At 40.4% G+C, this 26,880-nt stretch overlaps 1 protein-coding gene across 7 annotated transcripts in view; it reads left to right on the top strand.

Annotated features, from left to right (window-relative positions):
- Positions 1 to 745: 745 nt before the first annotated feature.
- LOC104613081 (F-box/RNI-like superfamily protein) overlaps positions 746 to 26,880 on the top strand; it is an 80,366-nt gene continuing 54,231 nt past the window's right edge. For 5 of the 7 annotated variants that reach the window (XR_737887.3, XR_737885.3, XR_016085434.1 and 2 more), the window contains exons 1-3: positions 748 to 1,334; positions 4,338 to 4,583; positions 6,638 to 7,044. Coding sequence is in view for 3 of the 7 variants with exons in the window: in XM_010280776.3 (XP_010279078.1) it covers positions 1,026 to 1,334; positions 4,338 to 4,583; positions 6,638 to 7,044 (962 nt within the window). In the remaining 4 variants the exon portion in view is untranslated. Of the gene's footprint in view, positions 1,335 to 4,337; positions 4,584 to 6,637; positions 7,045 to 26,880 lie in introns of all 7 variants that reach the window. The other 2 variants (XM_088902987.1, XM_010280797.3) reach the window with 1 other exon arrangement.

Raw genomic sequence — 26,880 nt, 5'->3', positions numbered from 1 at the left:
AAATTGCGCTCCTATCTCCTTTTACCTCAAATTCTTCTAACAAAGCCCATGCTTCTCATGGGTCCCCATTAGTATTAATAAATGAATACAAAAAAAAAATCGGTTGATTCCGGCTCCAACTCTTGAACTAGAATCGAACTACAATTCCCGTATAAACCAAACATGCGTTGAAAATGTGTAGTTTTGGTTTTGATTATAGATGAATGGACCCTTGAATTTGTAAAATGTGATTTGATTCGATCTGTTTGTAGTAGGGGTGCAAGTCGGGTGGGTTGGGCTGGGTTTATGGTCAACCCAGGCTTGGCTCTAAAATTTGGGCTTAAGGCCCAAACTTGAGATGAAGCCCGATTTTTCCGATCCAAGCCCAAACTACATTGTAATTTGATGCATTCAGGTTGGTTAGTGAATCCACTTTAAAACTATATATATATGCGAAGGCCAGGCTCGGGCCACCTTAGGGCTAAGCCCGGGGCCCAGCCTGAAAAATAAAAAATTTCGATTTGTTGGGCCTGAACCCAGCCCAAAGACAAAAAATGTAAGCCCAATCCGTATAAAATTTCGAGCTGAATCGGTTCGGTCTCGGGTTGGGCCCGCCGAAGTTGCACCCCTACTTTGCAGCGCACAACTTATGTTGAGTCATAGCCGTGAGCTGGCGTCGGCGCGTCGCTTGCATGCCTCGTGTCGAGACGAGGGCACTCACCGACTCACATTCCCAACTCGGTTTGATAGGTACGTATTCCAATTTCGAACAGTCCCAATCCTTGGTTCGCATCAATCCATCACCACCCACAGCTCGCGAACATTGTCTATCAATGCCGATTAAACAGTCAGATCAAACTAGATTCTCATATTAGGTAACATACAATAATCCGGCCATCCGGGATAACTCGAAAACGCAACATCATCGCTTTCACCTCCTTCTCATTCTTCTCCGTCTGGTTTTCCGGAGGATTTCATCGTTGCCCATCTCTGCAATTCCATTATTTATTAATACTTTTTTTATTTACATTCATTTATTTCTTGTAATGAGAGGCCATGATTTGATAAACACGGTTCTTCCCGACGAATTGATCATCGAGATCTTCAATCATCTCGACGGTTCGAAGTTAAGCTGCGACGCCTGCTCTCTCGTCTGCAAGAGATGGCTCAGACTAGATAGATCCAGTCGCCGAACAGTACGAATTGAAGCCTCAGGTAATCCCGACGTGGTAGCGAACCTCCTGGTTCGCCGATTCGTCAACATCGAAAACGTTTACATTGACGAAAGGTTGCCGGTTTCGTTGCCGCTCCAGTTTGGGTACTCGACACGGCCAGGATTGGCCCGGCCGCCTACCGTAAGTCCTTTTGGTCGTTGAATTGTTATGAATTGGTGCTTTTATGGTGAGTTGTTGCGATTTCTTTTCCAGTTAAACAAACGAAAAATGTTATGCTTCTGTTGGATGGTTAATGTAGATAGTGGTAAGGCATTGTAAATATAGAATTCACGAACAAGATGGAATTGTTTAAATGATCGGTAGAATATTGTTTTATGGCACGTAAATGTTAAAACTAGTAAATGGGTTGAATTCTTAGTTTCTGCCGGCACGTCAGGTGTTACGGTCTCATATCCCACACATTATTGCATTTCCCTTGCAGCCAAGGTCGTGAAGCTCCTTGTGCAAGGGAACATTAGGATGCTATCTTCCCCCTCGGGGTGTTAATGGTAATTAATATAACTACTTGCACGACTTTCGTCTTTAGTGCCAATATATAAATATATAACTAATTGCACGTATACTCATCATGATCATCATACATATAACTACAGCTTAACCAACTTTCACAACCTGCCTCCCATATTGATCATCATACATATTTAGGTATACTCATCATGTTTGATAGTTACATACAAGTGATGGCAGAATGTAGAGTCTTTCCATTATGTCTAGGCATCCTTAAAATTCCTCCATTGACGATGGTAATAATGGTTGGTGCAGAATGGACTTGCAAAATAAGAAAAAGAAAATAAAAAATATAAGAATTAACACCTAGGTTTCTCTAAGAATCAGCACCTAATAGCTTCTTGATAGAATTAGCACCATAGAAAAAATTAGAGTTACTCCAACAGCTTAAGTACAATCTCAAACTTTATTATCTGATATTAAAAGGAGAGGGCCTTTGATGCTTTTGTAGTAAAAGAGGGAAAGATTGGCCAACTCTTCTAGTTTTCCTACTTTGAAATCATCTAAGAAATACAAGCAGCTTTATGCTGAGTGAGAGGTGATTAGACCACAATTGGATGGTGTTGAGTTTGATCAACTTGCTAGAGCTTTGTATGACGTATGAGAGGGAGTTTGAGGAGGGTGAGGTTTGGCAGAGCAGGAGCTCAATTGTTATAAGGCCCTGTGCCCCAGTGGATTCCCTGTGGGTTTATATACCATATGATGGGAAATAATAAGGGGTGATCTCCTGGGAGTAGTGAGGGGTTCCCAGGTGAATGCTTTGCTATCTCAAGGTGCCAAGGCCAATTTTGTATCACTAATTCCCAACGCTGTTGGTGCTTTCGATCTCAAAGATTTCTGGTCCATTAGTCTCATTGGAAACTTTCATAAAATCATTTCCAATGTATTGGTTAATAGGTTGATGAAGGTTACTGGGAAATTGGTCTTACCCATTAGTCTCAGGGTGCTTTTGTGGATAGGTGGCAAATTCTTGATGGGCCTCTAATTGCCATTGAGTGTATTAAGGCAAGGTGTTCCCAATCTTTTGTGGATGGGCGACAAATTCTTGATGAGCCTCTATCCTTGTTTCTTTTTTTGTTAGTAGTGAACCCACCGGGGAGGTTGATCAATAAGGCTGTTGAAGGAGGCTATATTGAAGGTTTTTTTATCGGCAGAAGTGGGCCCTTGGTGCCATTCTTTCAGTTTGACGATGACACCCTAAAATTCACAAGGGCGTGCCAAGCTAATTTGATGTTTCTTAGGTGCCAATTGATTTGTTTTGAATCCATCTCTGGACTAAAGGTTAATTTACAGAAAGGCCAGATTAGGCCTATGGGTGATGTCCTTCTTATTGGTGAGATGGATAGTACATGGGGTTGCTGTGTTGGATGATTTCCTACTAAATATATGGGTATGAGCTTGCTGCTGGGGGATAATTACAGATCCAATGCTATTTGGGATCTGGTTATAGAACACTTTAAGAGGAGGCTCTCAGTTTGGAAAAGGAGGTAGTTGTCTAAAGGAGGGAAAATTAAAAGTGCTCTCTTCTCTCAAGCTTGCCAACATATTACCTTTCTTTTCTTCTCTTTGCCAGCATTGGTTGTTAGAATCTTGGAGAAGCTGAGGATGGATTTCTTATTGGAAGGACCTAATGAAGAGGAAAAAGTTCATTTGGTTGCTTAGGATTTTATTTGTGAGCCCAAGGAGAAAGGTGGAGGTGGAATTAGATATTTGATGATCATGAATGATGTTTTACTATGTAAGTGGCTTTGGAGGTATGGAGAGGAAAGGAATCATTTGTGGCGTCAAATCATTGAATGCAAGTATGGAAAATCACCTATTGACTGGGCTTCACTTGCTCTACAACAGTCTCTGAGCACTTTTGTTTGGAATCGGATAATGGCTAGGATGCCTCAATTTCAGAAGCATATTAAGTACAATACTGGGGATGGGAAGAGCATTTTCTTTTGGCAACATACTTGGTGCTTGAACCAGCCACTTTGTGAGATATTTCCTTTTCTCTTTGGTATTGCCTCTAACAAGGAAGGGTCGGTTAGAGAGTTTGTATAGGTGCTTAATGGCCAAATGGTGTGGGATCCCACATTTTGTAGGAATTTGAATGATTGAGAGGTGATATTTTTGGGGTATTATTGGGCAGATTGTATGAGGTGCAGGTTGATCCCAATTCTAGAGATGCCAGGATTTGGGTGTGGTAGAAGATGGCTACTTTTCAACTAAATCTTGCTATTGAGCTCTGTTGGGACCATTTGATAAGGTTGTTTTGGTCTTGGATTTGGAAATCTCAGGTTCCCTCCAAGATCATATTTTTTGTGTGGCTTGCTTGCATCCCAGGCTTAGTGAAACTATAACTTGTACAAATAGGCTGCATGGTCCACTTTCTTTATGAATGAACAATCTGAATGTTTGATGCTTTTATTATTAATTCTAAGATGGTTAAGTCACAAGTGCTAGGCTGAATTTTTCTTTTTAGTCTTTCATCCCTCCCCCTCAGTACTGTTTATTCATCAGCTTCATTCCTAGGTGGGGTAAGAAATTTGATACTCTTTTACTACATTGTAATACTCTAGCTGTACATTGTCAATACTAAGAATGATTGTAGCATCATTCATCATGCAGGGAAAAAGGCGTCGTGGTAGTAAATCTGCTCGTTCATCTTCAAAAATTCGATATTCTTCTGAAAATAGTGCATCTGAAGGAAGTAATTTAGAGCCATACAGTTTGTCAGATGCTGGCCTGAATGCTCTTGCTGAAGGCTTTACAAGACTTGAAAAGTTGAGCTTAGTTTGGTGTTCTAATGTGACCAGTGTGGGTTTGCAATCAATTGCGGAGAAGTGTAGATCTTTGAAATTTTTGGATTTGCAGGTAAATATCTACTTATTGCTTTTGCACCTTTAGGTATTAATTTCAACATAATGTAATGAGATATTACATATTGCTTTTGCACCTGCAGGTAAATATCTTCTTCTTCTTCTTCTCTCTCTCTCTCAATTTGATGCTTGTATGGTAAACTCTCCCAAAATTCTAACAGTGGTAGAAGGGCTGGCCCTGTGCTGTTATGTTGGAGAGTGGGTGGGTTTTTGGCCAAGGGCAAGCTGCTAATGTAACTCTTTACCTTTTGTCATCTGCTGAGTTGTATGGAAGGAAAGAAACAGCAGAACTTTTGAGGCTAAGGCCTCTCAAAGGGAAGCTTTAATCAGTAAAGCAGAATGAACACTAATGAGATGGGTCAAGGCCTTGAATCTGTTTTCTGGAGTTCAAGCTTATTGCTTTAGGACTTGGTGGAGCTCTATCATATTTTGAACATGCTATAAATGATCTATGGATATTTATAGTCACACCTTTTGTATATTTTGAGGGCTCTCGCCCTCTTCATGGTAATACAATACTTTTTGCCACTTATCAAGAAAAAGGCCCTTAAATTTGCAATATAAGAAATTTTCAATCCACATCCTTCATGGAATTAATTGTTTTTTTTAACAGTAACAGAAAATTTATATTAAATTAGAAAAAAGATTAAAATACAAAGGTGGGGGGAGGTAACCCCTATTATCACCCCCCCAACAGGAAAATTACATAGTAGCCCAAAACAATTGGCTTCTTCCCACCCCCTGTTTGGCCAAAGCATCTGCAAATGAATTAGCACATCTTTTAACCCACCGGACACGCACATCCATTCCTTGGGTTAGCCACTTGAAATGCCTTTTTTCATTAATGTAGGCCCATAACCCATCGTTTGCCTTCTCTATCCAGCCAATTACCACTTGCCAATCTCCTTCAGTAATCAACTTATTTATATTCAACTCCTTAGCCCTTTTTACCCTCCAAGAGGGCCTGAATTTCTGCTCTCAAAGAATCTCCAACTCCAATTGGTCCTGAAAAAAGAGCTATAACTGAAGTACTGAACCTGCCTCTGTTTTGAACACACCACCAACCCCTGATGGCCCGGGGTTTCCTTCACTGCTCCCATCAAAGTTTAGTTTGATAAAGCCTTCCATTGAAGGGAACCACATCGGATGGACATTGATTCTGCTAGGAGCCGAAACTGCTATTTCCTGCCAATTATTCATGATGGTGTCTATTGAAGCATCCTCAAATAAATTCATTGTTTTTACCCATTGTGCTACCATCAAAGAGATCACTTCTATAATTGTGTCCCTGCTTCTTTCCTTTTCAGCAAATATCCTTTGGTTCCTTTCATCCCAAATCGTCCAACAAACTGCTGCCTTAGTGCACCTCCACAAGATTTTCCCCCTCTTTTTGATTCGGCTACCAACTGCACAGGTGAAGAGGCTACAAATGCTTGATGAGGGAGTCCACCTGCAACCAAACTTCATGGAATTAATTGTTATCACCAAGTTGACCACTTTTGCACTATTAAATAGCTGATGGTATAGTCAACTTCAACTTCATAGTGATCAATTCACAATTTCACATACAATGGTTCTTTCACCCACATATCGATGGAAAATGAAATAGAAAAGGTTTCTAAGAAGCCCTTTCAAATATTTAATCTGGTAATAGTTTTAAGACAAAAGCACTTTGAAAGAGAAACTTATAGATAAGTGAAGGACAAGTTATGGCACTGGATGCCAGCTAATTGATTTGAACCGTATAAGTAGTGAGATCCATGAGCTGAATCTCAAGATTCAGATAATCATTGGTAGATTTTTCTGTAGGTGGATCCACTGGTGAGATTTGAAGTGGAATCCTTGGGGTTCAGGATTCAGAATGTGAATCATATTGTAAATGATAGAATTTTGACAACATTGGTGTTTGGATTGTGAAGATCAGTAGTTAATTGTCATGATATATTGATATATTTATAGATAATTGATTTGTTTGTCATTGTTCTTCTATTGGTATGCTGATTAAGGTAAAAATTTTATTCATATCTCACATTGTATATTTGCATCTAGGGTTGCTATGTTGGAGATCAAGGTCTGGCAGCTGTGGGAAAGTGTTGTAAGCAACTTGAAGATTTAAATTTGCGTTTTTGTGAAGGCTTGAGTGATATAGGCTTGGTTGAATTAGCCCACGGATGTGGAAGATCACTAAAAACTCTTGGTGTAGCAGCTTGTGCCAAAATAACTGACATCTCTTTGGAGGCAGTGGGTTCTCATTGTCCCTTTCTCCAGACCTTGTCACTGGATTCGGAGTTTATTAAGAATAAGGGAGTTCTTTCTGTGGCGCAAGGATGCCCCTCCTTGAAAGTTCTAAAACTACAATGTATAAGCGTTACCGATGAGGCTCTGCAAGCTGTGGGTGCCTATTGTTCTTTGTTAGAATTTCTGGCTTTATACAGTTTTCAAAAATTTACTGACAGGTTCGTTATTAATTTATATTGTGAAAGTGTATCCATTTAAGGGAAGTTAGTTGAGCTTATGTCACCAAGAAGCTGATTACTCGATACAAAAAGTCATGCTTGTTCACTTTACCTGGTTATTTTATGGAATAAAACTGTTATCTTTTTATTACATTTACAAATAAAATTTAAATGACAAAAGATACAATGATAAATAGGGTACCCTATCCACAAAAACAAACAAATAGAATATACTTGTGAATCACATCAATTTTTATCCTCAGAGTCTAGCTGAAGAGTCTCCCAAAAGCCTGACCCAAATGAAGATCTATCCAGGCCAGAAAATTCTTGCTGCACTAGAATGCACTGCAATATTAGATTACCAATATCCACAGACATCTGTTAGCATTCTCTCCTTCTTAAGTTCTGCTTTTTTTTGTGTTGTCACCTTCTTTGTACTTTCTCTTATGTCAATAATTTTTTTCTTATTTATTTATTATTATTATTACAAATCTCTCTCTCTCCCACCCCAAATGCCTCAAAAAACTACAAAAGGAGTGCAGCTCCATTTTTTTTTGCTTTTATTGTTCCTTGTAAATGTTGTCACTTAGGGAAAATGTCATCTGAGTTCTGTGGCTCTAACACTTGAATTCTGAACGAGAAAGAAGAATCTCCATAGGAAATGAGCCACCTTATGTGAAAAAATGTCTTGTGTTCTGTTAGAGCCGGCTGTACAAGGGTGGTATAGTCCTTTTATGTTTAGTTATATATGTATTGTTCAGCTGATGTGGCTATCACTTAAGTGAGGGCACAATGGTAATTCTTGTATACCTTAGAAGAGTATAAATAAAAGAAGGGCCGACTAGAGGGATTTGAAGCCGAATACCTTTTCTCCTTCTTCTCCTTCTTCTCCTTCTCTCTCTCTTCTCCTTCTCTTTCTTCTGATCTAAACTTATACAAACATCTAGTCTGAGTTTTATCATGCTATCAGAGCCATGATAATCAATTCAGATCAGTTGTCTCATTTTCTCTTTGTTCTGTGCATTCCTTTCTAGGGTTTTGCAGAGTTCTCATTGATACCTAGAGAGTTTTCTAGAAAGAAAGAAAAGGACTGGCCGTTTTCTCCTTCTGGGGGTTTCCATGCCTCCAATGAGCGTAGTCATTGTGATTTGTGTGGTTGGTAGAAAACCCTCTACTCGCAATTCGAAGAGGGCTGGTTTTGTGATGGTGACAGTGCAGACTTGGTACCCTCTACTCGACAGGTACATGATTTTCGAACTAAGTTGTGGTATGTAGCAAGTTTTTTTTATGTTGCAGAACTGAATATCCTATTCGTGAGGTGTGTTGTGAGGGTTTCTAGTGCTGACAGTAGATGGCAACAATATTGTTGTTGCTAAAGGTGGTGAACAGTTGTGAATATTGTTGCTGAAACAGTGGTGAATAGTTGTGAGTGTTGTTGTTGAAACTTGGTACTAGGAACCCTAGTGGTGTTCGGTCATTCGTGTGGAGTGTGGTGATTTATTAGGGCAATAGAGTAACAATTTAGTGGTACAACTTCCCATTGTTTTCTTGTGCAGTCATGGGAGACAACAATGAATACAAATCAAGTGTGATGGTGCCTTCTAATTATTTGAATGTGCAGATGACCTCTATAAAACTGAATGGTGAGAATTATGTCCCTTGGGCTAAGTCTGTTGAAGTTTTCCTGAAAGCCAAAAAGAAAGTGAAACATGTGAGGGAAGATAAACCCCCAATTGATTCTCCGGGATATGATAAATGGGAGCAGGAGGATGCTCAAATTATGACTTGGCTATGGAACAGCATGGAGTCCAAAATTAGTGTGAACTTCATGTTTTTAGATGCAGCCAAGGAAGTCTGGGATCATGCAAGGAAACTATATTCTGGACAAGAGAACACTACTAGGGTTTACCAACTGTACCAAGAGTACTTCAATCTGCAACAAGGGAATCAGAGTCTTGAGGACTATTATGCCAGTATGAGAAATTTACGAAATGAGTTGAATGTTTATCATCCTCTTACACCTGATGTCAAAATTCAGCAACAACAAAGAGAGTAGTTGGATGTGACCAGATTTTTAGTAGGGCTGTAGTCTGAGTATGAACTCGTAAGGGCACAAATACTAGGTGGATTTGCTCTTCCCTCTCTTGAGAAAGTGTTTGCTCATCTTCGGAGGATTTCTGTTGGACCCACAGAGACTTCCACTATGTCAGATAGGTCTGCATTTGCAGTTATGAGAGGCGGAGGTTAGCATGGTCGTGGAAGTGGTGGTGGACCCCTGTATGGTCGTGGTGGTGGCGGCATGTATAATCGTGGTGGTGGTCGTGTTGGAGGACGAGACTCAAGAGGAGCCTGTGGTAGGGGACGTGGTAATACTCAGATAAGGTGTACTCATTATGGTATGGAGGGACATACTATCAACTTTTGTTATGATCTACATGGCCCACCTTCAGCCTGGGCAAATCATGCAGCTGTAAATGGTGGTAACTCAAGACAAGAATCTCAAGTTACTGATCAGATCCCCACTACATCTACAGATACTTCCAGAAAGGAGATGGTGAGTGTTTCACGGGATGAGTATGAGCGGTTCATTCAGGATACATCTCAACAAAATGTGGCTACCCTTGCACACACAGGTACGTCTTGTCTGGCATCCACACCTTCCCGTTGGATTATAGATTTTGGAGTTTCCGATCATATGACTGGAACTCCAGGTGTGTTTTCATCCATTTCTCTATCCTCCACTTCCCAATCTGTTACTTTTGCCAATGGCTCTACATCAGCCATACGTGGTGTTGGTAATGTTGACACAGACTCATTATCCCTCTCCTTAGTTTTATATGTTCCCAAGTTTCCCTTTAACCTGATATCTGTTAGTAAATTGACTAAGTCTCTTAATTGCTCAATAACTTTTTATCCTTCCTCTTGTGTGTTTTAGGATCTCAAGACGGGGATGAAGATTGGTGGAGGGCATGAAGCTGGTGGGTTGTATTGTCTTGATGGAGGTGGTTCAACAATAGCTCTTCAGTCATCTCTCTCCCCTCATCAGTGGCATTGTAGACTTGGTCATCCGTCTCTTAGAGCTCTTCAGTTACTTGTTTCGTCGTTGAGTCGTCTTTCTAATTTAAATTGTGAGTCGTGTCAGTTTGGGAAACATCATCGTGTCTCCTTTAGTCCTAGAGTTGATAGTCGTACATCGAGTCCTTTTTCTTTAGTCCATTCAGACATCTGGGGTCCAAGCAAAGTAGTGTCTTATTAATGGTTACAAGTACTTTGTAATTTTTGTTGATGATTATTCAAGGATGACATGGCTTTACCTTATGAAAGAAAAGAGTGAATTGTTTTCTATCTTCCAGAAATTTTATGCTGAAATTTGCAATCAATTTGGTGTATATATTAAAATTCTTCGTTCTGATAATGGCCGCGATTATTTTTCCACACCCTTTCCAGAATATTTGGAACAACATGGCATTATCCATCAAACCTCATGTACCTACACCCGTCAACAAATTGGGGTGGCTGAAAGAAAGAACCGCCAAATTATCAAAAAAAAAAAAAAGAAAGAACCGCCACCTTTTGGAAACTATTCAGTTCCTCTTACATCAGATGAATGTCCCCAAACCCTTTTGGAGTGATGCTATACTTGCATCTTGCTTTCTTATTAACCACATGCCCATGTCTATCCTTGAAGGTCAGTCCCTTTTCTCTGTTCTGTTTCCCACGTTGTCTCCTTTTCCCCTTACTCCTAGAGTTTTTGGATGCACGTGTTTCGTTCATAATCTTGGGCCTGGAATGGACAAGTTAGATGCTAGATCCACTAAGTGTGTCTTTTTTGGCTATTCCAGGACTCAAAAAAGGGTATAAGTGTTATAATCCTCGTTTTCGGCATTCTTTTGTGTGTTCTGATGTTATATTTTTTGAGTCTGTTCCTTTCTTCTCCAGGTCGGATACTTCTCCGTTGCCATCACCCCCTCTTCCAGTTCCTATTGAGGATCCCGTTCTCCTTCTTCCAGTTGTGACCCAGTCTTTGCCTCCAGTGCAGCTACCTAAGAGAGGACCACCTATCTGGCAAGTGTATACACATCGTCAGGCACCGGCTCCTCCCCCAGCTTCGTCATCGTCGACAGATCCGACAGTTGATCTCACCCCAGCCCCAACCCCAAGTTCTGACCTTGATCTTCCTATTGCTTTGCGGAAAGGTAAATGTAGTTGCACTCTCCACCCCATTTCCAATTATGTTTCTATATCTCACCTTTCGGCTTCCCATCGATAGTTTGTTTCTTTGTTATCCTCTGTCTCTATTCCCAAGGATGTCCAAGAAGCCCTCACCTCTCCAGGGTGGTGCCAAGCAATGGAAGAAGAGCTCTCGGCTCTGACTCGTACTCATACGTTGGACTTCACCACTCTTCCGCTTGGTAAGCATGTTGTCGGTTGTAAGTGGGTGTACACGGTTAAATACTTACCTGATGGGAGTGTTGAACGGTTGAAAGCTCGGTTAGTTGCCAAAGGTTATTCATAGTAGTATGGTATTGATTACACAGACACTTCTTCGATTGCCAAAATTGGGTCAGGTCGTGTTTTGATTTCTCTTGCTGCTATGTTTGATTGGCCCTTGTTTCAGCTTGACATCAAGAATGCTTTTTTACATGGTGATCTTCTTGAGGAGATGTACATGGAGCAACCACTAGGGTTTGTTGCTCAAGGGGAGGGTGAGAAGGTATGTAGACTTAAGAAGGCTATTTATGGACTTGAACAATCTCCCCGTGCATGGTTTGGGAGATTTAGTGAAGTGGTGAGGAAGTTTGGAATGAAACAGTGTCAGGTTGACCATTCCGTATTCAGCTATGAATCAAATGCTGGAAAGATTCTCTTGGTGGTATATGTAGATGACATAGTTATCACAGGCAGTGACGGACCAGGAATTGACAAGTTGAAGACTTACTTGCATGATCACTTCCAGACAAAGGATCTTGGCAAATTAAGATACTTCCTAGGGATAGAGGTTGTGAGGTCCAAGAATAGTATTAATCTGTGCTAGAGGAAATATGTTATTGATCTGCTAGAAGAAATAGGGTTGTTAGGTGCCAGACCAGCTGAAACACCTATGGAACTGAATGTTAAAATTGGGTAGTGATACAGGTGAGGAGTTTGAGGATCCGAGAAGGTACAAAAGGTTGGTGGGTAAGCTTCATTACCTAACCATCACTCGACCTGATATCTCATTTGCAGTTAGTGTAGTGAGTCAGTTTATGCAGAACCCTCGAATCTCACACTGGGAGGCAGTCCTAAGGATTGTGAGGTATTTGAAGGGTTCTCCAAGTCGTGGTTTGTTTTATAAGAGTGAAGGAAGTCTTGAGATAGAGGGATACACGGATGCTGATTGGGCTGAGTATATATCTGACAGAAGGTCCACTACAGGGTATTGCACTTTTCTTGGTGGGAACTTAGTGACATGGAAGAGTAAGAAGCAGACAGTGGTAGCAAGAAGCAGTGCAGAGGTTGAATATAGGGCTATGACACACACAACATGCGATGGTACCATCTTGCATCAATTTCCACCATCTTGCATCTTGCATCAGTTTCCACCATCTTGCATCTTGCATCAGTTTCAGGAGAAACTTGTTCAGCCTCCTATCTACTTAGCAGGGATATGCACTTCTCAAGCTTCCAAACCAGCAACGCCTTCTAATAGGACATAACACCGTCTTATTTCAAAACACTGATTGATGGTACCTTACTTAGACCTCAACCTATAGAGTCTTGGCACAACTTGCATAACTTACAATCCCATTCAACTCATCTTCTTAATGTCACTAAACCAGTTCGAAAGAGAGAATAGCAAGAGTTTCAGGGGTGTCTAAAACAACTTACTCAACCCCCACCCCAAAGAGCCATATATATTAAATAATATCAAGAATTACATAAGAGCCCTTGAAGGACTGAAAGATAAAAAGAAGAAAATGCAAAAGAGCCCTTAAAGGGGCTGAAATAGAAATACAAAGAATATGAAAAGAACAGGATGATGTACAGTAGGCACTATAGTAATGCAATACATCTGGTTTCTTCATACCTAAAACTTCTCCTTTGAATCATCTCCCACTTAAAATTTTTAAGCTCCAAAAAGGACTATTGTAATGCTACTAGAAACACGGAGGGCTGGTACTTGGGCAGGCTTGGGTTGATCATTTTCTAAACATTGAATGGGCCTGGCCCTTATGCTGTGTAAATTCTTCAAGTCAGGTACCTAACTTCCACTCCTGTTTCTGGTTCCCTTCTACATTTTTTTGATGAATAAAGAAGGTTTTATTACTTCAAAAGATAATAGAGAGAAAAAACAAGGAAACTAGAGAGGAAAAACAAGCATTACAACTGAGCCCAAAAACACGACTTCCCTATTTGCCCCTTGCTTAGCTAAACCATCAGCCAAAGCATTTGCTGATCTCCCCACCCATTGTGTAATAGCAGACATATTCCTTGTCAGCCACTTAAATTTTTTGACTTTATTCCTGTAGCATGGCATAATATCTTCAGGGTTCTTCAACCACCTTGCCATCACCTTGGAATCCCCTTCAATAATAAGCTGCCCTACACCTAGTTGATTTGCAAATTGCACTCCTTGTAGGGCTGCTAGTAGTTCTCCTTTGATTGAATCCCCAAATCCCAAGGGACCTGAGTAGAGAAGTACAATCTCTCCAACCTCATTTCTCAAGACTCCCCATTCTAGAGCGCCCTGGGTTGCCCTGACTACTCTCATCAAAGTTCAGCTTTAGTGAGCCTTCAGGCAGTCGAATCCATCTTTGTAACTGCCTTGGTCTTCCTAGATGAACACCTTGCTACTGTAGACCAATTTCTCAATAAATTTGAATAGGAGAAATGATGGAATAGTTCTAAGATCTTTAATCAATGAATTGCCCTATTCAACACATAATCCTTTACATCTTGGCTACTCCTCTCATTCTCTTGGAAAATTCTAGCATTCCTTTCTTCTGAGATTGTTCATAGCAAGGCTGCTCTAGCACATCTCCACATAATTCTCCCTCTTTTTTTTGGGCCAACTGAAGGTAGAAGGGTTAAAGATTATGCACACTTATGCTGGCATGTTCCACCTGCACCTAAACAACGAAAAAAGTCAATCCCATAATTCTGTAGAAAAAGGGCAAGACATTAGTCCTCCCCATGAGCTCTACAGAGAGTACACAAGTTGGGTGAAATACAAACGAAAGATCTTCTCTTTTGTAGGTTATCTAAAGTGTTCACTTTCCCATGATACACTTCCCAACAAAAAGCCATTATCTTAGGGGGAACCGGCTCGTACCAAATTTCCTTTGAAGGGAAGACTTGTTGAGAGGAAAACTGATAAAGGGACTTAAAAAAGTACAAGAGAAGGTTCCTTTGGACTTGGGAGCGTAAATCCTGTTGTCTGGCTTAGAAGGACCCAAACAAACTCGATTCAAGAGAAAGAAAATTAGAGAGAGAATCAATTTCCTCATCCCTTAACCCCTTGCAAAAGCCAAAATCCCAATTTGGAGCCAAGGGAGTTCCCTCAAGTGAGATAAAATCTGAAATAACCTCATTCTTATACAACGAGATGGAGAAAAGTGAAGGGAAAATGTCCTTTAAAGGGATATTTCCAACCCAAATATCCTCCCAGAACCAGACCAGTGTTTCCAAAACAACCGTCATACCTGACATACCTGAGAAACTGAGGAAGAAAACTGTGAATGGATTTCCAAGGTGTTGCCAAAGTAGCCCGCCAGTATCTCATCCATTCTTTGAACTTCCATGAATGCTTCCCAACACTTTATGCCATAACCTCTCCCTCTCCAAAGGCCATCACCATAACCACTTCCCCAATAACGCTAGATTTTTTTGAATCACCTTTCCTAGACCCAAACCACCCTCCTCTTTGTTTCTACACACAATTTCCCACTTTACCAGGTGGTCCTTTTTACCTTGTCCCAGTTCCTAAAGGGAATCCCTCATTAGTTTCTCCAGCTTCTTAGCTTCCCTAGGTGGTATCCTAAAGACAAAAAGAAAATAAGTAGGTAAGTTCGCTAAAGTAGCTCTTACCAAAGTGATCCTACGACCCAAGGAGATGTAGTTTTTCTTCCGCGATGCTAATCTCTTCTCAAACTTCTCAATCACTGGAGTCCAAAGCCTACTCTCCCTATGGTTTGCCCTTAATGGAAACCCTAAATAGAATGGCCAAAAAGATATGGAACACTCAATACAATCTGTAATATCCTTGACCTCCCTATCCTCCAAATTGATCAGATTGGAAATTCTTTCAAAGCCTCTGATCAACTCTTTTAAATTTGCTACCTTCTCATTAGCACCCCATCACAGAAAACCATCAAGTCATTTGCAAATTGAGGATGAGTGATTAGGATCTGACTTCTACCTATCCTCCTAATCCTTATAACATCTTCCCTATCGGCCTTAGTGATGATTCTACTAAAAACATCAGCTACTAAGGTAAAAAGGAAAGGTGAAAGTGGGTCCCTTATAAGCGGGAAATAAGTCCTTCACTACTCTGTTAACCAAGATTGAGTAATGATAGGTACTAATACACCCAAACATCCATCTACACAACCTCTCTCCAAACCCACACTTCCTTAACACCTCTAAAAGAAATTGCCAATCTACCAAATTGTAGGCCTTTTCAAGATCTAATTTACAAATAAAGCATCTTTTCCCAGACCTTCTCATCTCTTCTATACATTCATTGGCAATCAAGATTTGGTCAGTTATTTGTCGCCCTTGAATGAAAGATCCTTGGGCTTGGCTGATAATAGAGGGGAGAACTACTTTAATCCTCAAAGATGGCACTTTAGCCAAGATTTTGTAGATACTCGTTACCAAACTAATTGGCCTAAAGTCTTTTAGGTGGCTAGCATTATGCTTCTTAGGGATTAGAGCCAAGAATGTAGCATTAACTCTACAACTTACTATGTGCTTCTCTGCAAATTCCTTAAGGACATCACACAAATCATCTTTTATTATTTCCCAACAATCTTCATAGAAAGCCATTGTGAAGCCATTTGGACACAGAGCCTTAGCTCTTTGTCCTTTAAAACACTGTTTGTTTAATCTCTTCTTCCTTAAAATTCTTTCTAACCACCTAGACTTTTCCTTGGTCACCCTTGGCCAATCCACCCCTTCCACTACTGATTTCTCATTCAAAGGTCTTCTAAAAATGGATTTGAAGTGGTCCACAAACTTTCTGGCCATCTTGTCTTGATTGGTAATCACCTCTTCTCCTATCTCTAACTTGGCCAATTGCTGGCTCGACCCAGAAGCGACCCAACTCTTTTTCTTTCATGAACAAAGCTTCTATGATTATGATCAAGGGTTTAGAAGTCTCAGGGGGTGCTGGAGAAGTTTCGAAATGTCTCATGGGGGAAGACCACTAAGGTTTTTGGAAGAGGAGAATACAAGTGCTTTGTGACTAATTATTTGTACTATAGTGGTGAGGGTTCAGAGAACAGGTGAACTCCCACCCAAGAAAATCAAACAGATCAAATGATGCTGGAACAAATCTGCAAGGAGACTAGACCTTATGGAGGTTTGGGAGCTGCTTCATTGTCGCTTTGTCCAGACAAATTGGAAGAAGAATCATTTTCATTGCTAGGCATGGAGAAAGAGCTCCTTGATGACATCTCCTTCAGCCGTAGTATTTCGGAATACACTTGTTTGAAGGTGAAGGCTGGCTATGTTGATCCTTTACTGATCTCTGAATTTGAAGAGGGGAGGAGGTCTAAGAGCACACAACCAGGAAAAGGGGGGGGCGTGAATCTGTTACCTAGTTGGAGGGGAAGAGCTCAGAGGATGGAGGGAGAACCGAAGATAACCTCCAGGTGGGAAAAACTAAAGGCAAACCCTAATCTGATGGGAAAACGAGAGTTTATAATAGGAAAATAACGTATAGAACAATATTGTTGACAGAGTCTGTATTTGAAAGGATTCAAGATGGTGCTATTTCTTCTGGCGAGGAGAGAAGTCTAAGCAAGGAGGAGAAGAGTTTTATTTAGATGAGACTCATCAGATTGACAAATCTATTGATGTGACTATGGTTGTAGACGAGTCTGTGGATGTAAGTAAAGCTCTTGGCTTGCTTGTCTTGGGGGGTGAGTCATTTACAAGGAAAATGTTGCAAGATTTGGAAGAACGCTATGTGATGCCGGTAAAGGAGAATGCTGGAGACTTTCAAGTACCCGTGCCACCAATTGATTGAGGCCACAATAACTTAACCACAACTAGTTTGGAAGAAGATGGTAGTGAAAAAATTGCAGCTTTAGTTGATGCCCAATTTTTTGAGAGAAACACTATACTGGAGTTAGAAAGGATTAAATGAAACCCCCTCTTGCTCGCTGGATTCTCAGAAGTGTGTTTTAGCAAATAGAAGATTTAAGAGACAGAAAACATCGAGATGTTCTGGTCTCAAAGGTTTTTGCTAGACTAAAAGGAGGTCTATTTGGGATTAAACCAAGTAAGAAGATCTTGAAGACCAAGGAAACCTTTAGAAGTTTTTAGTGGCTAGTGGTTTAGAGGTTACAGTGTTTGTGGGTGGATCTGGTGTTGGTTCTTGAGGGAGGCTGTTGTTTCTCATGGGTTTTGAAGTGCTTCTGTTTATGCTGTCTTTGAGGATGAGCCTTTGCGTTGAGCTTTGCCTAGTCTTTGGTTGTTGTAGTTTGTGTTTGTTTAGTGGTTTTTCGGGCTCTAGAGTTTGGTGTTTTTGAGGCTTGGCAGAGTTGGTTGCTTGTCTTGATTTGGAGTTTGTTTTTCTTCTCTCTTGAGTGGCTCCTGGTCACTCCCCTTTTGTACTCTCTTTCTCTCTTTAATAAATTTTATTTTTTTACCAGAAAAATGAATATGTTGATTTTTATGTTTTAATACACAACTTTATACTTTTTTATGAATTACCCTAGAATTTATAGTTTTTGTTAAAATATCCATTGCCTAGGTGCCCCCCTATTGCCTATGTAGAGGCAGGGATAATGAGGGCTAAATTATAATTTTACTTTCTTGTTGTACCACTTATTCTCTGTTATGTTACTCTGTACATTACTTATTGTACTATAAGGACAAAAGTGTTCTTTTACATTTCAATGGTATAAATAGCTCTTTCTTGGTGTGGTCGACTCATTAGACACACCCCAAACCTGCTGTCTTTTCCTTGGTACGAACTGCATTGACATGGTATCAGAGCAGGTTCAATTCTCTTGGTTTTGGTTTCTGACTTTATTCTCCTGTATTCAGCATCAGTTTGTGTCTATCTCTCTACCTTTTTTGCACTGGCATATACTTCTTTCTGGACTGTTCTGATCAAGACAAGAAATCTGGATTTCCTGGACTGGGACGCCACTCAGGTTAGTATTTTTGGGTTTTCTTTCAAGTGGCTGATCTGTTTGCTCTAAAATTCTAGATCTGGTGTTTCCCTAGGCTGTTCCTTCAGCCCTAAAAATTTGGTGAAGATTGGAGTTGATTTGCTAGGGTTTTGATCCCTCCCTTTGTTTGGTTTATCTGTGAACCTTTTTTTTTCTTCGGACCGTGAACAGATTTTGCTAGTTTTCAGCCTGTTAGAGATTGTTTTCTTCCTCTTATTTCTTACTATGGCATCTGAAAGATGTGATGTACTTCCTATCAAGTTCAATGGAACAAATTATGCTTTGTGGTAGTTCCATTTTCAGTTTTATGTTGAGGGAAAGGGTTTGTGGGGCTATGTCGATGGAACCACCACTATGCCTGATGTAAATGATGCAAAAGGTCTGCAAACTTGGAAGATTAACAATGCCCATATTGCATCCTGGATCCTGAGCTTAGTCACTAGACTCACTATAGATGTTGCTATCCCTATGAGGGGTCTTCGGACAACCAAGGAGATGTACAAATACCTAGAAAAGGTTTATCAACACTCCAGCATATCACGGAAATATCAAATTGAAATTGAGATATTTTCCTATTGTTGGGGTAAAAGGAAAATTTAGGAATACTACACGGGGTTTCTCAACCTTTGGACGAAGTATGAGCTTATTCACATAGGTGAAATGTCTTTTGCTTGTTGCATCAAGACATTAAAGGAACATTTTGACAGAAGGAAAGTAATACATTTTTTGATGCATCTTTGACCTGAGTATGAGGTAATAAGATCAAACATTCTATGTAGAGATGTTGTACCATCTCTTGATACTATTTTTGGGTGAATTACTTACAAAGGAAACTAGGATAATCACTTAATCAACTTTGAATGCAAAGAATGATGGAGTAGAGGCTGTATTTTTAGCAGCAAATAAATCCAAGATAAAGGACTTATCCAGGGTGCAATTTTACGAATGCAAAGAGTTTGGTCATGTAGTATTCCATTACAGGAAGATGAATACCTGTACTTACTGCATATCATTGAATGCCCCACACCACCACCTAAAGGAAAACAATTTGGTGGGAGAAAGAAAAAGAAGGCCAAATCATTGCCTCTCCCCTCATGTTTGTTGCCTTTGTTTGGGAAATGGTGAGACAATTATACTTCTTTTACTTTCTTGTCTCTTTGCTTCTTGTGTGGAATTGGTTTTCTTCCTTATTTGGCTGCAGGTGTACTCCCCCAGATGTGACAAGTCTTTTCAACCCAAGCTTCTTCCTACTCTCAAAGAAAAGGGGAAGAGTGATGTGGAGGGCAACAAGAGCAGCCATTCTTTGGTCCTTATGGGAAGAAAGGAATAACGGAATTTTCCAAGGGGCACAAAGATCAATAGAACAAATCATTGACTGCGTAGCCATTAAAGTCATACATTGGCTGAAAGTAAGTAAATTATTTAAAGACTTTTCAGTGGATGATATACAAAGGGGATGGTCAGTGGTGGAAAACTCTTCAACCAAACAGCCTATCCTTCAGCCTTCTTGGACACCCGTAGCACAACAAAGGCTACAATTAAATTTTGATGGAAGCTCCATGAGTAACCTAGGACCCTCGGGAGCTGGGGGAGTCTTTAGGAATGGGAAGGGCAGAATGGTAGCACTATACTCTGGTCCCATGGGAGTGGGAGACTCTATGAGAGCTGAAATTTTGGCTCTACTACAAGGCCTGAGATTTGCGAAGCAATGGGAATTTCAGAACTTGGAGGTGGAAGGGGACTCTAAATTGTTAATAGGGTGGCTGCAAACAAAGAAGTTGGGTGTATGGAAGTTTAGACAGCAAATAAGGGAAATAATCTGCTTGGCAAGGGAAGTTGGAGTAACATCCAAATGGGTAAGGAGATCAGCAAACTCTGTGGTAGATAGCTTGGAAAAACAGGGGACCTTCAGGGAAAACTTCTTTTGGGCTGTACTGTAATTCTTGATGTTATTTTGGGGTCAACACTCTTTGTCTGAGTGGTTGACAGTGCAAGGTGTTATTTGATATCCTTAATGAAAGTCACCGTTTCCAAAAAAAAAATCTGCTGGGAGAAAGAATCATCACAAGGCTTATTAGACTTCGGTGGAGGGATCAAATGATGCCTCATCTTCCACATCTCAGATCAAGAATGAAACTACAAATGTTATGATTTAAGAGGAAATTTGGTAGCTGATGTCCTCGGCAATATCCTTTGCTTTCGGCATGTTTAGTAAGTGTACCTATTATTGTGCCTCTCCTAGTCATTTCTTGATCATAGATTTTGGTGCTTCCACTCATATGAAGGGAGCTACATGTGATTAGTCATCTTATCCTCTCCCTTCTATCAAGCACATTGCTATAGCTAATGGTGAGAAACTAGATATTGTAGGTTGTAATGATGATTTCACCTTATCTACCTCTTGCTCTTCCCCCTTCAAGTTGCCACATACCTTATTTGTTTCTAGTCTTACCACCAATATAATATCTGTTAGTCAACTTGTTGAACATGGTCATACAATCACCTTCTCATCTGATGGTTGTTTGATACAAAACCAATGCACCAGGGAGGTGAAGGGGAAGGGGCGTAGAATGGGATGGCTATTCGCTCTGGAATTTGAGAAGAAGCTTACTTCTCCAGCAACTAGTTCTTGTTTGCTTTCTACTACTTTGTCTTGTAATAATGGTTGGAACATTTGGCATCGTCGTTTAGGCCATCCGTTTGAAAAGAAACTTGATTTACTTATTTCATCTGGATGTTTATCATCATCTTCTTCTATTTCCTATAATGTTGATAGAACTTACATGTCTTGTTGTTTGAATAAGAGCCATGTTTTACCATTTTCTGTTTCTTCTACTCATGCCACTGTATCATTTCAGTTACCGCACAGTGATGTTTGGTCATCCTCGATGATTTCTAGGATAGGTTTTAGATATTTTATAACCTTTATTGTTGACCATACCCGTTATACATGAATATACTTCGAAAGAAAACAGATGCTTTTGCTATGTTTAAACTATTTCATGCCAGGCTCACCACACAATTTAATGCTACCATTTGTACTCTATGTTCAAACTTAGGGGGAGAGTACATTGATGGGGAATTTCTGGCCTACTTGCAACACCATGGCATACAATCTCAGAAGTCCTATCATGGCACTCAACAAAATGGAGTTGCTGAACGCAAAAATGGCCATATCTTGAGTGTTGTTAGGACCCTCCTCCTTGACTCTTATGCACCAACAACATTTTGGGTGGAGGTGGCCAACATTGCTATGCATCTTATCAACCTTTTGCCACCATTTGTTCTTGGTAACCTATCCCACATTAGTTCATGTTTAAGACTCCTCCCAACTTATTCGTGCTTCATGTGTTTGGTTGCATATGCTTTGTCCATCTTCCTCCACATGAGTGCACTAAGCTATCTCCTCAGTCTGCTTTATGTCCCTTCTTGGAATATAGTCCTCATCATAAAGGTTTTATATGTTATGATCTTCAGTCTCGTCACACTAGAATCTCTCGGAATGCGATGTTTCTTGAAAATCTCTCATTTTTTTCAACATATCACAAAATTTTCTGTTCCTTCAATATCTATCCTACAACCAAGGTTCAAAGTATCGATACGTATCGGATGGGCTGATACGTATCGTGCTGGGAGCTTCCCGATACGTCCCTACAGGGGTTGTATCGGGTCAGACCATGGTTCAGAGTAGCTAGGACTTAAACCGACCCCTCTGAACCAGTTTTGAAAATAAATAAATAAAACATAAAAAAAGCACCGACACAGGCCAATACGCCCTACCGGCATATCGGCTTGTGTCGGTACTTTGAACCTTGCCTACAACACTTTGAGCCTGTAGGTACTTTGGAAACATCACCTTCTCTCAATTGTTGCACCAACTTTATTTCAAGAAGTGGCTAGCAGCTCCAACCCCTATGCTCCCAACCTCTCCTCTAGAGTATGGTACAACATCCATTCCTACTATGAGTACATCATGTTCTCTTGTTCATACTAATGTTCCTACCTTGTGTCGCTCCACTAGAATCTCTAGAGCACATGACTACTATGGTTTCCCCTCAAACCATAGTTCTTTCTATGTTGTTTTGTCCTCTACAGATATTCCTAGGTCTTACTAGCAAGCTATAACTCACACTCAATGGAGAGATCAATGTTTTTGTAGTGATACAGTGGACCAGACATGATGTTTCCTGTTTATGTGGTCCCATATGCTCAGTCTTATTTCTTATCTTGTCTTTTTGCTTGCTTACTTGTACTATTATAGGTAGCGAGGCATTTTTGTCCTTTTACCTAAAGTTATGTTGAACATATAAATAATACTGCCTTGGGTGGCAGTAAGCGATTTTAGCCCATCACTCTCTTGCTCTTCTATTCTCTCTTCTCCTTCTTTCTTCCTCTTCTCTTCTTCTCTTCTTTTCTCTTCTTCTCTCTTCTTCCTCTTCGATTTCTGTTTTTATTTTGTACCCAGAAGTTCTGCTAACAGCAATAACTTCAAGTTGGTATCAGAGCAGGTTTAGGTCTGCTCCTCAATCTCATGTAGGCTCATCCCAGCCGGCTACATGAGAGTTTGATAGGGCTGGAGTTCTAGTTCTGTTCGTGGCCTGATTCTTGGAGATTGGTGGAGTTCGAAGCCTTGCCCAGGACGTTTCTGTTCTTGGAGTTTGTCCAGCAGTCAGGAAGAAATAGAGAAAAATTTCTGAGGTGAGATTTAGGGTTTAAATCTCAGTTTGAAGATGCTGCCCAGAAATTTCTGGGTAGTTTTATTTCCCCTTAACCCTCCAAAGAACTGTTACTGAAGGGTGTTCTTTTCTGAAATCTCTGAGAGGTGCGGCTACCTCTTTGGAGTTTACTGGACTGATTAGGGTTCTGAAGTTTCTCTTTCTGAAATCTCTGAAAGGTGCGGCAGTTTTTTGGGAGTGTACTGGACTGATTAGGGTTTCTGATTCTTCTGAGCAGTGTATGGACTGATTAGGGTTTCTGATTTCTCTGAGCAGTGTGCTCATTTTTTCTGAAGTTTTTTCTGGACCGAATAGTTGTTGTTCCTCTATTCTATCTGTTTTTGTCTCAGAAGGAGAGCCGAGTGTGGTTTTGTTCTTCTTTGTGTTGGTTTCAGCATGGAGTTCTTTGGGGAGCAGAAACCTACTGGAGAGGGTGCTGAAGGGGCTGTTAGTATGACTGATAACAACCCTTTCCAGGTTACCACAATCAGATTTGATGGTTCTAACTATTTGGAGTGGTCTCAATCTGCCATGATGGCAATTGGAGGAAGAGGAAAGTTAGGCTATGTGACTGGAGATACTAAGGAACCAGCCAAGGATGACTCTTCCCATTCCAAATGGGTTCAAGAAAATTATCTTGTGCTGACATGGCTGTGCAATTCGATGCAGCCCCATATTAGCAGAAATTATCTTTGGGCAATGACTGCCAAGGATATTTGGGACAACATGAAAGAAACTTACTCCCAACCACTTGATGTGGCTAAGGCTTTTGAGTTGAAAATGGAAGTTAACAATCTAAAGCAGGGGGAGAAACCCATATCAGTTTGTTACTCCACTCTGAAATCCCTATGGCATGAGATAGATCACCTTGAAACAATCGAGTGGGAGAGTAATAAAGATGCAGCAACCTGTAACAAGTTGGTTGAAAGGAATAGAGTTTTTGAATTTCTTGCGGGTTTGAATTCTGATTTTGACATTGTTAGATAACAGCTTTTCATTAGGGAAAGTGTTATTTTGTCTCAAGCCTACTCTCTGGTACATAGTGAAGAGAGTAGAAGGAAGGTTATGCTTCAAAATTCTCAGACGGAAGTGCCATTAGCAGCTGCAAGATACAAGTATAGTGGTGAGAGGGAGAAAGAGATGAAGAATGAAGGAAAGAAGGGTGTGTTCTGTGAGTATTGCAAGAAACCTAGGCACACAAAAGACACCTGTTGGAAGCTTCACCCGAATCTTGTGCCGGAAAGACTCAGGAATAAGAAAGGGAATGCAAATGTTGCTGTTACATCAGATGGTTCTTCTCTTCAGGGGTCTCGATCCACTTCTTTAGAGGCCATTGCTGCATTCAGGGCAGCATTGACTCAGTTGGAGAATGAAGCCGGACTTGCAGGATCATCTCAGTTTGTCTCTACTACTACTACACCTCCTTCCTCCATATCAGTGTTTGCCCAATCAGGTACAAGAGCCACTGCTTTTCATGCCACTACTCTAGGTAACACTAACCCTACTTGGATTATTGACTCTGGTGCATCAGATCATATGACAAGTTTGTCTTCATTATTTTCTTCTTACAACTTGTCTTCAAGCAGGGATAAAGTATCCATAGCTGAAGGATCCCTTATTCCCATTTCTGGCAAGGGAAACATCAGAACCTTTGCTGCCATTACTTTATCCTCAACTTTGCATGTACCCAAGATTAACACTAATCTACTGTTAGTTAGTAGCCTTACAAAAAGCCAAAATTGCTCAGTAACCTTTTTTCCTTATCATTGTATTTTCCAGGATCTGGTGACAAGGAAGGTGATTGGGACTGGCCATGAGATGAATGGAACCTACCTGCTCGAGCACCCCTTGGAAGTGATAAAGGAGTTGTGAAGTCTTTTGTTTCTTAGTCTGTGAGTCAGATTATGCTTTGGCATAATCGTTTAGGTCATTTGTCTTTTATATCTTTGAAAAACTTGTTTCTTACTTTGTTTAAGTCAGTTTAGATGTCCTTTTTGAAGTGTGAGAGTTGTGAACTTGCAAAACATTGTAGATCTTCATATTTTTTGAGTAATAAAAGAAGCAATTCTCCTTTTGAAATTGTGCATACTGATGTATGGGGGCCATATCATATTCCTGCTATGGGGGGTGCAAGTATTTCTTATTGTTTGTTGATGATTACTCCTGCTTCTCATGGGTTTATCTTATGCGTTCACGAGATGAGGTTCCTACCTTAACCCGTGCCTTCCATCAAATGGTTCTCACTCAATTTGAAATTAGAATCAAAATTTTCAGATCTGATAATGCCAAAGAGTATTTCACTAAGCATCTGAATTCATATCTTCTTGAGTATGGGGTTGTTCATCAGAGTACTTGTCCTCATACACCTTAGCAAAATGGGGTAGTCGAGAGGAAAAATTGGCATATCTTGGAAGTTGCAAGAAGTATTATGCTGAATCCTCATGTTCCCATTCGTTTTTGGGGGGATGCTATTAATACAGTTGTGTACCTCATAAACAGAATCCCTTCTCGTGTTCTAGATATGAAAACTCCTTTTTCAATGTTGTATCCTGAGAAAGATTTGTACTCCATCCCTCTTAGAGTTTTTGGGTGCACTTGTTTTGTTCAAATTCTCGGACCCCATTGTTCTAAGTTTGATCCTAAAGCTGTTAAATGTATATTCCTTGGCTATGCACAAAATCAAAAGGGATATTACTACTATGATCCTAGTTCTAGTTCTCGTTTTGTATCAATGGATGTTACCTTTTTTGAGGATGTCCCCTATTACCCAGGTGTTTCTTTTCAGGGGGAGAATAATGAAAAGGATCGTCCTTGTCCTGGAGTTCCTCTACCTATCCCTATTCTTGAAGGAGAGTTGTATAATGAAGGTATGTGTCAGAGGTGTGGGGAGTTGAGACTTGGGAGCTAATTGACAAGCCAGAAGGAAAAAACCAGTTTGGTGCAGATGGGTCTTCACTGTGAAGTATAATGCAGATGGCTCGATTGAGAGGTATAAGGCTCGACTGGTAGCAAAGGGGTATACTTATGTTATTAACTACCTTGAAACCTTTGCTCCTATTGCCAAGATGAATACCATTAGAGTTCTACTATCCCTTGCAGCAAATTTCTCCTGGCCTTTGTTTCAACTTGATGTCAAGAATGCTTTCCTTAATGGAGACTTGCAGGAAGAAGTGTATATGGAACTACCTCCTGGTTTTTATGAAGCCGCTATAGGAAAGAAAGTTTGCAAATTGCAAAAGGCTTTATATGGTTTAAAGCAATCTCCAAGAGCTTGGTTTGACAAATTTAGATTGGCTCTTGAAAGGTTTGGCTATGTACAGGCTCACTCCGATCATACTCTTTTCATTAAGAGAAATGGTACTTCCCTCACCCTTCTTGTAGTGTATGTTGATGACATTGTTATGACTGGTTGTGATCATGATGAGATTGATTCTCTCAAACAGTTCCTTCATGAGGAATTTGAAGTGAAAGACCTTGGTGATCTACGCTATTTCTTGGGAATTGAAGTGGCCCACTCTAGACATGGTATCTTTATTTCCCAGAGGAAATATGTTCTTGAGCTTCTTGAGGACACTAGGAAACTTGGGGTTAAACCCGCAGACACTATTGAGCTGAATCATAAGATAAGTGATGAAGGGGGTGAGCCTCTTAAAGACAAAGCAATGTACCAACGACTAGTTGGAAATCTCCTTTATCTATGCCTCACTTGCCCTGACGTCTCTTATGCTGTTAGTGTG

Source organism: Nelumbo nucifera, chromosome 4 (assembly GCF_055504915.1).
Source record: "Nelumbo nucifera cultivar China Antique chromosome 4, China Antique-T2T, whole genome shotgun sequence".
Taxonomy (NCBI): Eukaryota; Viridiplantae; Streptophyta; class Magnoliopsida; order Proteales; family Nelumbonaceae; genus Nelumbo; species Nelumbo nucifera.
Note: the sequence above shows the minus strand (reverse complement) of the source record. Positions and strands in the feature narration are given on the sequence as shown.